General features: G+C 33.9%; 1 protein-coding gene across 1 annotated transcript in view; it reads left to right on the forward strand.

Annotated features, from left to right (window-relative positions):
* BLTP1 (bridge-like lipid transfer protein family member 1) overlaps positions 1-16812 on the forward strand; it is a 204572-nt gene that overhangs the window by 92352 nt on the left and 95408 nt on the right. Inside the window, exons 27-36 of the mRNA XM_060013201.1 lie at positions 4273-4523; positions 7127-7385; positions 8580-9417; positions 11655-11725; positions 12268-12441; positions 12921-13041; positions 14018-14164; positions 14553-14680; positions 15008-15207; positions 16474-16671. Of these exons, the coding sequence (XP_059869184.1) occupies positions 4273-4523; positions 7127-7385; positions 8580-9417; positions 11655-11725; positions 12268-12441; positions 12921-13041; positions 14018-14164; positions 14553-14680; positions 15008-15207; positions 16474-16671 (2387 nt within the window). The remainder of the gene's footprint in view (positions 1-4272; positions 4524-7126; positions 7386-8579; positions 9418-11654; positions 11726-12267; positions 12442-12920; positions 13042-14017; positions 14165-14552; positions 14681-15007; positions 15208-16473; positions 16672-16812) is intronic.

Raw genomic sequence — 16812 nt, forward strand, 5'->3', positions numbered from 1 at the left:
GAAAATAATTATAGCCCTATTACACTGAATTTGTTACATTTCTTTCCAGTATTTTTAGTGTATTTTTCTTATACTTGAAATCATCCTGTATTTACATTTAAAAATCCTGCATGTATGTAATGTTGCCCTTAAAAAAACCAAAAGAGCCCGTTTTTTGGTTTGTTTTTACCAGCAAAATGAGTTTTTTTGGGAATAGCAAAGAATTGCAGTTCAAGACAAGCAAACTGTGGCAAACCGTAGGCAAGTCTGGAGAACAGAGGAGAGGAGAGAACAGAGGAGAGAAGGGAGGAGACTGGGGAGGCTGTGGGTTCTTCGTTGGCTGCAGCCCTTGGGCAGCTTGTTTTTGCTGGGTCAGGAGGCTGGCGTCTGCAAGCTGTGGACTGATAAAGCTCCTTTTAAACAAATGATAATGCACCCATCAAAAAGGTATATTGTGCTTTACTTAGCCATTGCCCTTACATTAAATACGTAGATTGTTTCTAAATCTTTCATTATACATCAAAGCTTTTCCCAGGATTTCTGGGTATTTCCTTTAAATACCTTCCTTAAAAGGTTGTATGACTGTGTTAAAAACTGAGCTTTTTATATGCATTCCCAAACTACTTCCTAGAAAGATTATTTCATTTTATATTCCCAGTGGCTTTTTAGGAGAGTCTCTGTCTTACTGCACCTTTGCTACCCTTTGAGTGTTTTATAATAACCGAAGGTTGGTATCTCTTTGCTTTATTTTGCATTTATTTTGAGTTTAATACTTTTTTTCAAATATTTATTGGCTATTTTTATTTCCTCATTTGTGAATTGCCTGCTAGTATTCTACATACATTCATTTATTGGGATCTTGGTATATTTCTTACCAATTTTTAAGAGCTCTTTATAGATTATCGCCCTTTTCTGATCCCTGGTGCTAATATTTTACAGTTTGTTGCTTTTATTTTTTTATTCTTATGTTAAACAGATTTTAATTCTTATGTAGTCAAATATGTTAACCTTTCCCTTTTGTAATTTCTTGTACTAATTTGAGAACACTCTTTTTGCTAGTAATCGCGTGACCCCTGTACTTTCTTATTTTTTTCTGTTCCTAACCATCTTGATTTTTTTATGGTGTATGTGCATTAATACACACCATCTGGACTTTTTATGGTGTGTGTGTATTAATACAGTCAAGAATGTAAATAGATCTTTCTGCAAATATCTATTCAGATATAGAGGAAAAACTCTAAACCATCTGGATTTTTAATGGCGTGTGTGCGTTAATACAGCCAAGGATGTAAATAGATTTTTCTGCAAATATCTATTCAGATATAGAGGAAAAACTCTAAACCATCTGGATTTTTAATGGCGTGTGTGCATTAATACAGCCAAGGATGTAAATAGATTTTTCTGCAAATATCTATTCAAATATAGAGGAAAAATTAATACCTAACACATACTCATTTCACAAAATGTTTAAATATTTTCATCTATTAACTTTTCCCAAAGAACTGTTTTTCTAGTTAAAAGAAATCCCTTTGAGGTTTTTATTGGGATTACATTAATCTTTTAGGTTTATTTAAGATGTTGATATCTTGTAAATCTAAGTACGAAAACTCATGTGTGGAGAATATTGTTTAAAGAAACTTTGGTTTCTTTGTTAATTATTGCTCAGGAAGCCAGTAAGTATGAACCCAGTGCCTGTTCTGATAGGTCAGGTGGTAGTACAAAGTATTAGTGAAGCTAAGGAGGTGGCTTCATGTGATTTAGGGCCTCATTTAGGTTAGTTTCAGTGCTGTGGTTTGTTCAGAATTGTGAAGAGTTTGAGATTTTATCCTACTTACAAGCTGACAAATTATCCTGCCACAGTTTCCTGAGTGCTGCCAGAAGATATAAGAAACCTGGTAAGAGACAGAAGACTTTATTACTCACAGCAAAAGCGCTAGCCAGAGTCAAAAATGTTTGCATTGGTTCCCTGTGCCCTCCAAGTAGGATTGCCAGATAAAATACAGAATGCACAGTTACAATTGTTTCAGATAAACAACAAATAACTTTTTAGTATAAGTACACCCCACATATTGCATAGGACAAACTTATTTTTATTTGTATTTGCTAAACCTGGTACCCCTATCCCTGAGTCCCATGGGAGTGTCAGAAAAGACCCATGATGGATGTTTACACATAGTGGGATACATTACAGAAGAGGCACACTGAGCTTAGGGATTCTACCTAAGAATAAAAATTCTACTTTTATAATAAGTGGAAGCAAGCCTGCTCTTTTCCAGGGTGAGACATTACCTCATCCCTTAAGGTTGCTTACTATCAGCACAATCCTGAGAAATGGCCTGGTCAGAGCCTTGCATTCTTGGCATATCCAGCAAGAACAGGTAGGGCTGTTTAGGGCCCGTGGTGTATTGCTTCTCCCTACATGGTAGCTCATTGATCTTCTGCTTTGGCTGCCTTAGTGCATATTTGACTCCCAGGAGTTTTGGGGAGTAGGTGTATTCATTTCTGATAAAACTGGAAAAGTTACTGGACTCCCAGACCATTAGTTTCATTGGATTAGTATTTCTGAAAAGTATAGTTCCTAAACCACCTGCACCAAGGCCTCCTTGGAACTTGTTAGTAATCAGGCCTTCCCAGACCTCAATCAGTAACTCTGGAGGTGGAGCCTAGCTCTCCATATTTTAATAAGCCCTCCCGGTGATTCTAATGCAAGCTGAAGTTTGAGAACTAGCACATTGGTTTATATAAAGACAGGGAAGGGGAGCTTACATTTGTTGTACAACTTCTATATTCCAGATTTTGCATCAGGTGCTTTACATATGTTATACATATTTTTCCTTCTGTCTTCTCTAGACGGATGTTCCTCTTCTAATTTGATATATTAATTTCTTCACTTCTAGCTTGATATATTTATTCCATCTTATTTTTCATATCTCAAATATTATTTTTTGAAAGGTTACGTACATTTTCTTTGTCACAACACCCTGTTCTTTTCCTCAGGGCATTTACTGTAATTTATGATTAGATATTCTTATTTGTGGCCTGTCTTTGCCTCTGTACTGTAAACTTCACACGGATAAGGTTATGTCAGTTTTGCCTAGCACAATACAAGGCACACAGTAGATATGTTCAGGAAATATAAATGAATGAATGTAAAGTGAAAATGCAATACCTATTCTGTCTTCCTATGAGAGCCCTGAGGATCCAGTGAGATAATGCATGTGGAAATGCTTAGAAAAATGGACTGTTAATATGAGGTTTTATTAAAGTAAAAAAAAAAAAAAAGGAATAAAGATATATTTCCCAGACTTATATAATATTTTTTAAGAAAGGGGAGTTAATAAATGCTGACAGTTTTCTGTGGGGGTCACTCACAGAGCTTGAAGAATTTTACAGACATTTTACAGAATTTTACAGACATCTTATTGTCTTAATTCTCAATACTTTATTCAGAGTCCTTATTACAAAATCATTACAATTTTTTTTCCTAAAATATAGAATGGTGCATTATTTTGATTTTATTGAGAAATAATTTTTTACTTGCCCCATATTTATAACATTTTGGTGTACTAGAAATAGGCTTTGAAATGCTAAAGATAATAATCTATTAAGCATAATCTATACTAATAGTTTTGTCTATTTTTTAAATTTTTATTCATTTTTTAAAATTTTATTTATTTTTGGCTGTGTTGGGTCTTCGTTGCTGCTTTTCTTCGTTGCAGTGCGCGGGCTTCTCATTGCAGTGGCTTCTCTTGTTGTGGATCACGGGCTCTAGGTGCGCGGGCTTCAGTAGTTGCGGCACACGGGCTCAGTAGTTGTGGTGCAAGGGCTTAGTTACTCCGCAGCATGTGGGATCTTCCTGGACCAGGGCTCGAACCCGTGTCCCCTGCACTGGCAGGCAGATTCTTAACCACTGCACCATGAGGGAAGTCCCTTGGCTATTTTTTAGATTAATGTTTAAATTTTTAGTTCTTTTGAGAATGTTTACTGCTATCTTTAAACTGGATTTAAATGTCTAATTTTTATATATATGCTTCTTTTTTAGCTCTTTGTGTTTTTTTTTAACATATGCTCTATTTCTCATTATTATTCCTACCTATTTTCATCTCACCATGGTGAGACTTTATTTTTTTAAGAAAGGCAAAATAATTAAAAAGATAGTCCATTGTAAAAACAAACTTCTTTAAAAATATTAAGTTATATTTAATTGATTATCTGCTCAAAAGTTTCTGATTTCTTAATGATTTTTTGTTATGTTGTTGTTCTTTTGTTTGTTTCATTTTGGGTTTTGTTTAGGTTGTGGTTTTTGTGGCCAGATGATACCCTGAAGAATAAGAGGTGTAGGAACAAGTGTGGTTGTCTTGGTGGCTGCAGATTCTTCGGCGGCACAGTAACTGGCCTAGATTTCTTCAGACTTGAAGAGTTGACACCTTCCAGTAGCTCTGCATTTTCAAGCACAAGTGCAGAGTCTGATATGTATTATGGACAGTCTCTGCTACAGCCTGGAGAATGGATCATTACTAAAGAAGTTCCCAAAATTGTAGATGGTAATGTGTTGTCACTTGTGTTAATCTTTTATTATCTTCATCCCTATGCCATTCTGAGAGAAGTTCAGTGTTACTTTGTTCAACTTAGTTTTTTGAGCAGTCTTTGCAGGTGATTAACTCTAACCAGATAAGACTAGTGAGTTTTTCAGAGTTGCACAAGGCAAAAGTAGATCTACTATTCAGATCTTCTGCGGTTAACATGGGTGATTTTTTCCTAGCCCAACTTATTCTAAATATTTCCTTATATATCATTATTTCCCTAGAATCCAGATTCCAGAAATATACTTAGGAATAGCTATGCTTTGAGGTAATGATTGTTTTACCAGCTTACCTTTATAGGAAAAACTTATCCATAGAAATATTTATACTATTGGCCCTCATTTTATTCACTACTTTTGCAAAATATTCTTCTTACTAAAACTGTACATGTCAAGAAGAGAAATTTGGTCTTAGAGCCTGTAGGATAGCTTTGCAAATACATGAGTTTGATATGAACAGTGAATGGTGGCTTTAGGCATACTGGATTTATATTTATCTAGCATCTTTTCTCCAAAGACTTCAGAAATGCATTTTCCTTTGTGTTTCTTAGTTGTGTATTCCTACAATTAAGCGCAATACTTACTGCTTAAGTTGCCATGCTGTCAAGAAGTGAAATGTAGAAAAGTCTTGATATCTCACCAGTATTTAGCTATTTTTCCTTGATCCATTCAGAAACATTAACTTAGCTCTGCCTTTTGTCAGTAGACAAAGATAGAAAAGAAGTAGTTTTAACTTTAAGAATTTATTGGATTGATTTTCATGTGTAAGGAGCTCTTAGAGGAAAGAGCTAGACTACTACATATGCCAAATTCTTGTTTAAATGATATTTCACTGAATATTAATAAAGTTGTACATGTTATTTTAAGATTACTTGACTTCAGCAGTTTTACTAGAATAAGAGCAGATTATCTTATAAAGTCAGCAAACACCAAAACTTCTTGACATTTAAAGGTCAAGAAACATACGAAATAAAATTTACTTAGCTGTCTTCTTATATTACTTTCTTACTTTTGAATAATGTTTGTTTTTAAAGGTGTTCACAGGCATTTCTTATTTCATCCACAAACTACCATGTGAGTTCTTTATTTTCCCTGTACATGGTGAAGTAACTGAAGTCATCACTGAGGCTGAGTTGCATGAAGTCAAAAAGTCATGTATATGGCTGAGCATAAACTAGAATTACAGTCATCGAAACCACTTTAGTTCTTTCCACCCTACTAGAGCTGGCACTATTTATAAAGACGTTGTTTGATTTTCTGATCTGCAGATCAAAATTTAACTATCGCAAACTCAAGGAAGAAAATCTACAGGGAATTTACATATGGTATAAAAGGGAGAAAATAGCAATTTCTCTAACAGTAAACAAAAGAAACCTCATTTTAGTTCTTATACCGTGTAATAGGGAGTGTCTGTGTCTCCTAGTGATTTTCTCAGGAATGAGCTGTAATTGGTAAATTGCCATAAGTTTCTTGTGCAGGGAAGATTGGAATTAGTCCCTGTGTATTCCAGGAGCCACATATAGATGTACAGTGTCAGGATAGAATCAAGGAAGGCATATCAATGGAACTAAAGAATTTCCTTGGAAGGTCAGTGAACATTAGTTTCCTATCACTTAGAAATGACTCAAACCCATTTTTCTTTTGACTTTTGTTGGATTTTTACATTTGTGGTGGTAGAAGCAAATAACATTACTTATACTGTAAGTTCTTAAGTCTTCTTACTACTTAAGTTCCGTGTAGAAGTGCCTTCTGCTTGGAGAGATGTTTTCTCCTACTAGTATGTTCTTCTTTCTTGAGTAGCACAAGGATGGCTGGAGAAGAGGGGAAGTAGGGCAGTAGTTATTTTTTGGATCTAAGCAGCTATAGAATTCTCCTTTTATCCCTCTCCACCCCCAATTTACATAACACATCACGGGGCTCTTATAAAAGGCTGAGAAAATGTTCCAGATTAAAGAAAACATGACAACTGAATGTAATAATATACAGACCTAGATTGGATCCTATACTGGAGAGGGCAGAAGTGCTTTAAAGGACATTATTGGGTCATTTGAGAAACTTGTAAAGCATGTGGTAGACTAGATAACAGTATGGTATAAACCCCAAATATACCAAGTTGATAATTATACTGTGTTTTTTTATTATTCTTAGGAAATAAACCTTTAAGTATTTAGGGTAAAAGCCTACTACATCTGCAAATTACTCTCAGATGGTTCCAAAAATATTATGTCTTTATAAAAATAGAGCAAATGGGGGCAAAGTGTTTAAGATAGGTAATTTCGAGTAAAGTATCTTTGATGGCTTGGTTATCACTCTTGAAAGTTTTCTAAGTTGGAAAATTTTCATATAAATAGCTTAAAAAAAGAAAATTCACTGTGTATGGACTCTGGATTCATACTTATGTTGATATCTTTCTGTAGTGTTTAGCATATTCCTATGTGAAATTAGTTATTTGTGCTTTTTAAAAATGATTATATACTTAAAAACAGGGAATTGGATTAAGTTATTATATTTTTCATAGATTGCTTTTGAAATTATTATGTTTATGTAACTCACTTTTTTGTTTAGGTAATGTGAATGGCATGAAGAGGAAAGAATGGGAAAACAAATCAGTGGGAATAGAAGTAGAGAGAAAAACTCAGCACCTTAGTCTTCAAGTACCATTGCGATCTCATAGCTCATCCTCTTCTTCAGAAGAGAATAGTAGTTCTAGTGCTGCACAGCCTCTATTGGCTGGTGAAAAGGAAAGTCCCTCTTCTGTTGCCGATAATCATTTGGTTCAAAAAGAATTCTTGCATGGTACGAAAAGAGATGATGGCCAAGTGAGGTCAGTATTCAATTAGATTTAGAAACCTGATCGTAGGATTACAAGTGCTTAAAACTGTGGCAAGAAAAACTTCTCTCTCAACTCACCTGTTGTAGAGAATTTTTTCTCCTCCTGAACTTATTTTTAAATGTCCATTTGCTGTTGTTTTTCTGATTACAAAAGTAATACATATATATTCATTCCAGATGTTAGGAAAATACAGAAAAGTATAAGAAAAATGAATATTTCTTGTCATCCCACCACTGAGAGTGAACCATTGTTAACATTTGGATATTATCCTTCCAGTGTGTTGAATATTTTTTTGTCCTTCTTTTGGCCCCTAGTTGATTACTTTGTTCTTGAAATACACTTTCCTCTCGACTTGATAGCACATTTCAGATTTTCCTCCCATCTCCTTGGCTTTTCCTTCTCCGTCTCTATTTCCAAGTCCTCCATTTTTTTTCCCTCTCCTTCTTTCTCTTCCTCTTACAGCCTGCCATTTGTTAAATGTCATTATCCCTTAAGACTGTTATGTACCCTTTTCTCCACTGACTCTATACTGTTTCCCTAGGCAGTCTTAGTAACTGTTCGGCTTCAATTATGATCTGTAGCTAACATCTTATAAATGTTAAAAACTCCATCCAAAACCTTTGTCCCTATGAACCTAGCTGCCTTCTTGATGTTTCATGGAGGGCTCAAACTCAACATATTAAAAAATGATCTTGTGCCTATCGTGTTCAACTTGTTGTGCCTCAGTAAATGGTTGTGCCTCAGTAAACGGTAAATATCAGTTGCTGAAGTCAGAAATATTGGGGTTATCTGTGACTTCTCCCTCTCTCATTTCCTCTCATTTAATCAAAGGCCCCTGGTATATTTTGTTATATAAACTTTTAAAGGATGTGGGAAAAAAAACTTATAAGTGCATTAGTGTTCATGGATTATGGACAGACAGTTATACTCTGGGTTATACTCTGGGTTTCTTTAAATTTTTATTGTGTTTTAAGTTGCCTCAATTTTTTTGGAACTCTGTGGGGTAGGAACATATATTGTACTGTTTTGCTACTTTGTATGGATATTTTATTGTAAAAGTTTACAACTTCCTTTATTTGTAAAATAAATGATTAATATATACAGAAAGGATTTTATAAGTACTTCTATTTATACATAAATTATATGGTGTGCAGTAAATGTTAATAGTTTTTTTTTCTGTTTTAGCATTCCTACAGAAATTTCAGGAAATAGCCCTGTGTCTCCTAATACTCAGGATAAGTCAGTAGGTCAGTCTCCCCTGAGATCTCCCTTGAAACGACAAGCCTCTGTATGTTCCACCCGACTTGGAAGTACCAAGAGCCTTACTGCTGCTTTTTATGGGGACAAGCAGCCTGTTACGGTTGGAGTCCAGTTTAGTAGTGATGTCTCCAGAAGTGATGAAAATGTACTAGACTCACCAAAGCAGAGAAGAAGTTTTGGTTCATTTCCATATACACCATCAGCAGACTCTAATTCATTTCATCAATATCGATCAATGGATTCCAGCATGTCAATGGCTGACAGTGAAGCTTACTTTTCTGCAGCTGAAGAATTTGAGCCCATTAGCAGTGACGAAGGCCCTGGAACTTATCCAGGTAGAAAAAAGAAGAAAAAGCAAGCCCAGCAGATTGACTACAGTAGGGGTTCCATATATCACAGTGTAGAAGGACCACTTACTGGCCATGGAGAAAGCATTCAGGATCCTCGGACTCTGCCATTCAAAACTCATCCTTCCCAGGCTTCCTTTGTTTCTGCATTAGGTGGAGAGGATGATGTTGTAGAGCATCTGTATGTTGTAGAAAGTGAGAAGACAGTAGAGAGCGAACAGATTACTTCTCAGCAACCTGTGATGAATTGCTATCAGACTTACCTTACACAATTCCAAGTAATTAATTGGTCAGTGAAGCATCCAACCAACAAGAGAACCTCTAAGTCCTCATTGCATCGCCCCCTCGATCTGGATACACCAACCAGTGAAGAAAGCTCATCATCATTTGAACAGCTTTCTGTTCCAACTTTTAAGGTAGAAGCCAAATCATTAATTTCCACTGATAAATTTATGTAGGAAAATTGATTTTTAAGATATTGAAAAAATTACTCTCTCAGTCATTTCGCTACTTTTCTGAAAGATAAAATTCCTGAAGTCATGGCTTCATGTACGACAGTAGGCCTCAGGTTTATTGATGAGTATTATAAATTTAAGCATATAAAATTAAGGAATAGTTTCAGATTTGATCGTCAGAGTATTAACAATTAACGTATAGTCTGTATCAACATTATATTCTAAGATTAGGATCATGTCTCTGTGAATTCATATTTTCTGTGTCTTAAAAGTAAAATTTTAAAATAGTTTTTAATTGTTGGTGTTCTATTATATTAATCCTTAACTGCTTCTATGCAAATCTAGTTCTGTACACTTGGTATTTGAGATATTATAATTTAGTATTAATTAATTATTGTCCATTTCTGTAATGTATTCTGTAAATAGCTTTTTTGTTTTTTTTAGGAAAGCTAAAAATAGGTCAAAATAAATTTAGTGATAATATCCAATATGAAGACATTTTTATAAAATTATAAATTTGTAAGAGAACTTTTTATGATTTTAAAGACCAAAATTGAGCATATAAAATCTTATGGAACTGATTAACAATTCAAAAATCTCATGTGGTATATACTAACATGTATATATATACTTGTTTGAAGTGTCTAAATGTTAATATTCTCATATTATATTCAGATATTTATTATATACTACTGTGTGTCAGTCATTTGATGTTCAGTGGTGAGGGAAACAGACATGGGGCATATAGTTTAGGGTGAGAGATGGGCAGTAAATAGATAAATGGATAAGTACAGTATATGATTATGAATTCAGAAGTGTTATGAAGATAAAGGATGCTGGGATAGAGAATAATGGGGAGTGGGGCTGCCTAGCTTGTATTGACATGAAAGGTCAATCACAGGAGGTAATATTTAAACTGAAACTTAAAGGATGAGGAGGAATTGAGGAAGGGAAGACTTAGGGACACTATATACTATATTCAGGGCACAGGCATCGGCCTTGCTGAAGTTCTAAAGTGGGAAAGAAGTCTGTGCATGAGACATAGTGAGTTAGCAGAGAGCTTTGCACATGGTGAGGTTAGAGACCTGAACAAAGGCGAGGCCATTAAGGACCTGTAGACCAGGGTATCAGTAGTTAGAATTTTAATTTCATTGGGAAATTCATGAGTAAGGAAATGTGATGTGATCTCATGTACTTTGGCTACCAAGTGGAACAGAATTGTCATTACGCAAGGAGGAATTGGGGTGATCACCTAGGAGGCTGTCGCAGCAGCCTGTGCAAGAGATGATGGGCTTGGACCTAGTGATGGAAATGTGATAAGTGGAGTGAAATATCCTTAGACATAAATGCAGTTGAGTAATATGTATTGAAGGAAGAAGAAACAGAGAGTCACAAAATTTTGATTTTAAGGTTGTGCCCATTTCTTATCTTGCCTAAGATAAGTTACCCATGCCAACATTTTAAAATGTTCTCTTTATTCCATGTGAAAATATGTTGGTAAATGAATGTTCCAGTATAAAACTGAATTGCACTTGCTCTGAAAAATAGAGGTTAGAATTGCTGTGAGAGGTTAGAATTATTGTAGTATTTTCAATAAATCTAGTTTGATTAGGCAGTCAAATCTCTGGAGAAAATAAGTCAAGGAATTCATATCTTTAAACAACTTCAAAAATAGAACATAAGAAATTATTTTTCTTCATTAAATCTAAATAACAGGCTAGCATTTAAAGGGGTTTAGTTTGGTTATTCAAGTGCATTATTTATTTGTTATCTTTTATGGATATAAAATACAATCTAGCTTTTCCTATAATTTAATGTTACTCTGGGATTCTTTGCCACTTAAAAGTTGATTGTGCTACAAGACTCTAAAATTAGCTTTTTCTAAGAAAAGCACAATTTAAAGAGGAACTATGGAGGAAAAACATTTGAAGCACTTGCTTTTAAGCTTTAGTTGTATAGTCTACTCTCGCTAAATCCTTACAGCCCTACTCTGTCATTTTTCTGAATAATTAGAAAATGAAATTGCCAGTTGAATATTTCCTGTGATTTTTTCAATTTGTTAAATATTTATATCATACATATCAAAATCACATTAACAAGGTAATTTGGATATTCCCAAGTATCAGTTTATAGCATAAAATTACAGAATAATTAATATTAAAATTCTAGTCTATAAGTAATGTTTTATATTATTCTAGGTTATCAAACAAGGGCTCACAGCTAACTCTTTACTAGACAGAGGAATGCAGCTTTCAGGATCAACTTCAAAGTAAGTAAAAATTATATACTTTTGAAGTTTAAAGTCAGTCTTTCTTGATTATGAGATACAGAGAGTTCGTTCTGAGGAATAACCACTCTTTACTTGACTGTTGTCTTTATTTTTTGAATAAATTGACCCAAATAATTCAACTCTGTTGTCTTTCATGGCTTTGCCTACATGTATAATAGTCAGTAACATTTCTTTTAGACATACTATGCAAACCATAACTTGGCATATTAAAATTGGGAACTAACAAGAGTTCAGTATTATAATTTTCATATTTTGGTAGAGCCCTGCCAAGTAAATATATCAAAATTTTTTTTTATCATTTGAAATATTAACCATCTTTGAACAATTTGCATTTTACTGCCTCATTTGTCTTGTCCTTGAAGAGTATTTGGGACATATAATATCTAGTCCAATTTCATGAAATTTTTAGTTGAAATAAGTATAAGGTTAAGGGTCACTCATCTTAAGGAAGCTCCAACTTCTATTTTTTTCATATATATACTGGTCTTTTTAATATATACTTCGCTTGTTAAATTGTATAGTACACCATATACTCCTCTGGAAAAGAAAGCTGTTGATAACACAGATGATGAAACATTAACGGAAGAGTGGACTTTGGATCAACCAGTCTCTCAGACCAGAACAACAGCCATAGTTGAAGTAAAAGGAACCGTTGATATTGTTCTGACTCCCCTAGTGGCTGAAGCTTTAGACAGGTATTAATTTTGTCTAAAACTACAACTACTATTTTATAAAATAATAAGTGTATGTGATATAGTATTTTCATGAAAAAGAATGATGATGGCTATTTTGATTGAATAGAAATGAAAATATATTTTAAAAGGACTGTGTTTCAGTTATCATTTGTTACTTTTTCAGCCTAAATAATTATATATTGCAATATTATAATAGTTATATTACATTGTATTTTCTACTTTTTGCTTTTGGGCTGATAAGCATAAAATTTATCAAATACCCAGGCACTAATTATTAAGTTTGATATTCTTACTACTGTCTGGTTAATGAAGGTATAAAGAGGAAATAATATATTGTCTGTCCTGCAAGGAGATATAGTCTATCTAGGGAGACAAAACTAAGATGAATAAAATCTAGAATGGAACATAATGGGACAGATTAGATAAACTAGATCATAAGTGATATTAAAATGTTTCATATGCTGTCTTTCTTCCCTCAGGTATATTGAAGCCATGGTTCATTGTGCTAGTACTAGACATCCAGCTGCAATTGTGGATGATCTACATGTCAAAGTCCTCCGGGAAGCTGTCCAAAATAGCAAGACTACCTTCTCAGAAAATGTAAGAACCTTTTGTTCAGTGAGTGTGGCAAATTGAGTATTCTTCACAGGTGCATAATATCCAACCTTGAAAAAAATTTGAATGTACTAAAATTTTATTAGTCATTTAAATTGGAATACGTGAACATTTCTAAATAAGCTTTATATGTCATTGGCTCCATAAGAGACAGCATAAGAGGAGTAAAATATTTATTAAAATGTAGCATTATTTTTTCTTTTATTTTGGAAGTAGTTTAATTCTAAGCCTTTCCTAAAGAGCTTTGGTCCTGAGTGAATGAGTATTGTTTAGGAGTGGTACATTCATTTACTAAGAAAGCAAATCTGCATATTATTTTGGCTTTCTTCTGTGATTAGATAACTTGTATTTTAATAGTTTTGAGGTTATTTTTGTTCACCTCGGTGAATCAAGTCACTCACTGTCTTCTGGTGTGCGATATTTTACTTAACACTGTGGTCCTAGTCACAAAGCCAGTTTCTTAGCAGTCATATCCTGGTGATTAATCCTCATCTAGTGATTGTCCACTTGACTTTCAGATGTATCTGAGTCGCATTTGGACTATGGACCAGAGGCAAGGTGAAAGTAAAGCTGATTGTTTTTAGTGATCCAGTTATTCAAGATATATTGGCATTTCATGTGATAGGTAGTTTGGCTAGAGGAGTACAAATCAAAAAAGAAATTTGAAAATATTCCCAGCCAACAAGGAGCTAATTATCAGAAACCAAATATGTTCTCAAGTACATGTTTTTATGTAGGCTGATTTTGCTTTATTATGTATCACTTCTCTCAACACTGGGGCTGCCAGTCTATTTTCTAGCTTTTCTAAGGTTTGGACTTCAAGCCTGGGAATGCTAAACCAGATGGCAGCTGGTACCTAGATGGGTATAAAGGAGCACAGTGAATAACAAGTTGCTGTTGTAGATGATATGGAAATTACGAAAGGTCTGTGAAATAATAATTCCGCTTTCAATCTTTTTAGCTATCTTCCAAACAGGATGTTAGAGGAACAAAAACTGAACATTCTACCATAGGAATGACTAACCAAGGACAAGCACAGACAAATCTTACAATGAAGCAAGATAATGTAACAATTAAAGGTCTTCAGGCTAATGTTAGCATACCAAAGGTAAAAATTTAATATTTAAACAAGTTTTCCTGAAAGAGAATATTTTGGTCGTTTTTATCCTTTGTATTTACTAAACTGAATGGTGGTAGAATAGATTGTAATATCAAAAATATATATTTTATTTCCTTGATGATCTAATGTAACATTTAATGTAATGTAAATAGTTTACTTAAGCAGAATGTTGGGTAATATTTACTAAAATAATTCACATTGATCCAGTAAGAATTTAATTATTATTTTATGAGAGTTTGTAAGCTTCTCCTTCATTACTCTCATACACATAGATATGCCATTCCTAATGGTAGTTTTTCATTTTCCTATATATCTTATGTTTAAGTGATAACTTTTTACTTTTCAACTCTGAAATATGTGACATTTTGTGTGTTAGGTGAACTTATGTTTGTTACAAGCCTCAGTGGAAGAATCTCCGAGTACAGCTCCTAGTAGAAGTGTGACTCATGTTTCCTTAGTAGCACTGTGTTTTGACAGAATTGCTACACAAGTTCGTATGAACAGGTAAGAAAGAGTTTATTAATTTGAGCCATGACTATCTTGCTGGATGTAAAAGCAAGCTTTAACCATCCTTTTAATACATTTCGGAAAATTCTAATGTTAAAACTCAGAACTGATATTGGAATTTCAAATCTCACTTTAAGATTAGCAAAGTAGGTTTTAAAAAGTTTGTACTGTTTTTATTCATACTATCTTTTAGTAAACACTGAAGAATTTGTTATTAATATTTAATTAAAATAGTGGATTTAGAAAAAAATACTAGTTAAATGTTTTTACTGAACTATGTATTATTTAAATGTTAACCACCATACTCTTTCTTTTTTCATAAAGAGGTGTGGTTGAAGAGACTTCAAACAGTGCAGACCCTGGTAGAACATCAAATTTTGATAGGTATGTTCATGCCACTAAGATGCAGCCTCAGTCATCAGGATCTCTCAGATCAAACGCTGGAGCGGAAAAAGGCAAAGAGATTGCAGCCAAGTTAAACATTCATCGAGTTCATGGGCAACTGAGGGGTCTTGATACAACGGGTAGGAGTCTACAACATATTTTTCTTTGACATGTATAAATGTAAGAGGATTTTGCAAAAGGAAACATAATTTTTTTTCCTTTGGAGTTTGCTACAATTTGAGTATTTTATCAATATAAGAAAGAGAAAGGTATCTCTGTATATATTGAACACATAGTATTTAACTATTCATTACTCACATTCTGCGCAGGATGGAAGGTAAACTTTGGTGGGAAGGTGGGTGGTATGGCCCCAAATTAGAAACTGCTTCTATCTCGCATCTGTTTTCTTCATGGTATCTGTTTGCTCACTGTAGAACAGAGAGTATGATCTTTATAGTCTTTCTTTCTTTTTAAAATCGTCCTGTAGGCACAGCTTTGTTAAAAAGAATTAATAGTGGTATCAGAAGCAGGTAGTCAGATCTGTAAAATATAGCAGCAATAAGAATAATAGACATGGCTGTGCTTCTTAATAACTTGGAAGAATTTTTAATGAACTGAGGAAATTATCATAGTTGACTGCTACATGAAAGGTGGGAACCAAAGCTGGATTTGTAAAATGATCTCTAAAGAGCTAGAAGAAAACTTAGTTCAGACGTAAACAAGTTATCTCTGGGTGGTAAATTTACATGTGTTTTTTTTATCTTCTTTTTGCTTTTCTGTATTCATTAGCTGTAATCAGAGAAAGAAATGAAAAAACAGTAAGATAAACTAAAAATCTCTGCCAGGCACTCAGGATGTTGGCTCCCATATTGCATATTGAAAGGGATGGAATTATGGCAATATCTGTGATGAATTGTTATATAAAATATGTTAGCATAAAGCAATCTTTTAGTGAAAGCTATAGTTTTCCTGGAAAATAATGTTTTTCCTAAGGCTAGGTAATTAATTAAAATAATTTTTTATTTTGTAAAATGATGAGAAAGTATTTAAAAATAGTTTACTATGAAACTGAATTATTCAGGAACTTTTTAAGTTTAGATTTTTAGAGTACCCTATAATCTCTCAGAAATGAATTTATCCTGTCTCTGAGCACTTATCTGTTAATTATGGAATCTTCTTTTCTCCCTCTAACTTCAACATGATTCTGGCGCTTTTTAAGTAGTATGACATTAGGCAGTGCTATTTTAGAAATTGGTTGGTTCATTTGTTTATTTTTCTTTTTGACAGAATACTAAGATATCTTTTAAGACAACCACTGTGCCACATGCTTACGTTATTTGTTGTTTTTAAAAAATATACAAACCTCTGTCTTTAAAAATGGTCATTTTGTTTTCTTTTGATAATAGATATTGGTACCTGTGCCATCACTGCTATCCCCTTTGAGAAGTCCAAAGTTTTATTTACTCTTGAAGAGTTGGATGAGTTTGCTTTTGTGGATGAAACTGATCAGCAGGCTGTTCCAGATGTAACTCGAATAGGTCCCAGCCAAGAAAAATGGGGATGGATAATGTTTGAATGTGGACTTGAAAATTTAACCATAAAAGGTAAGCTTTTTATAAAAATTTCTGCTTAAGTGGGGAACAAATTGGCCACACACTGCTGAAAAGTTTTGAACAATCATGACTTTCAATAACCTGAATCAGCATAGTCAAGCAGAAAGTGTGGCATCTGGGATTATTTACTAG

The sequence above is a fragment of the Delphinus delphis genome, chromosome 5 (assembly GCF_949987515.2).
Source record: "Delphinus delphis chromosome 5, mDelDel1.2, whole genome shotgun sequence".
Taxonomy (NCBI): domain Eukaryota; kingdom Metazoa; phylum Chordata; class Mammalia; order Artiodactyla; family Delphinidae; genus Delphinus; species Delphinus delphis.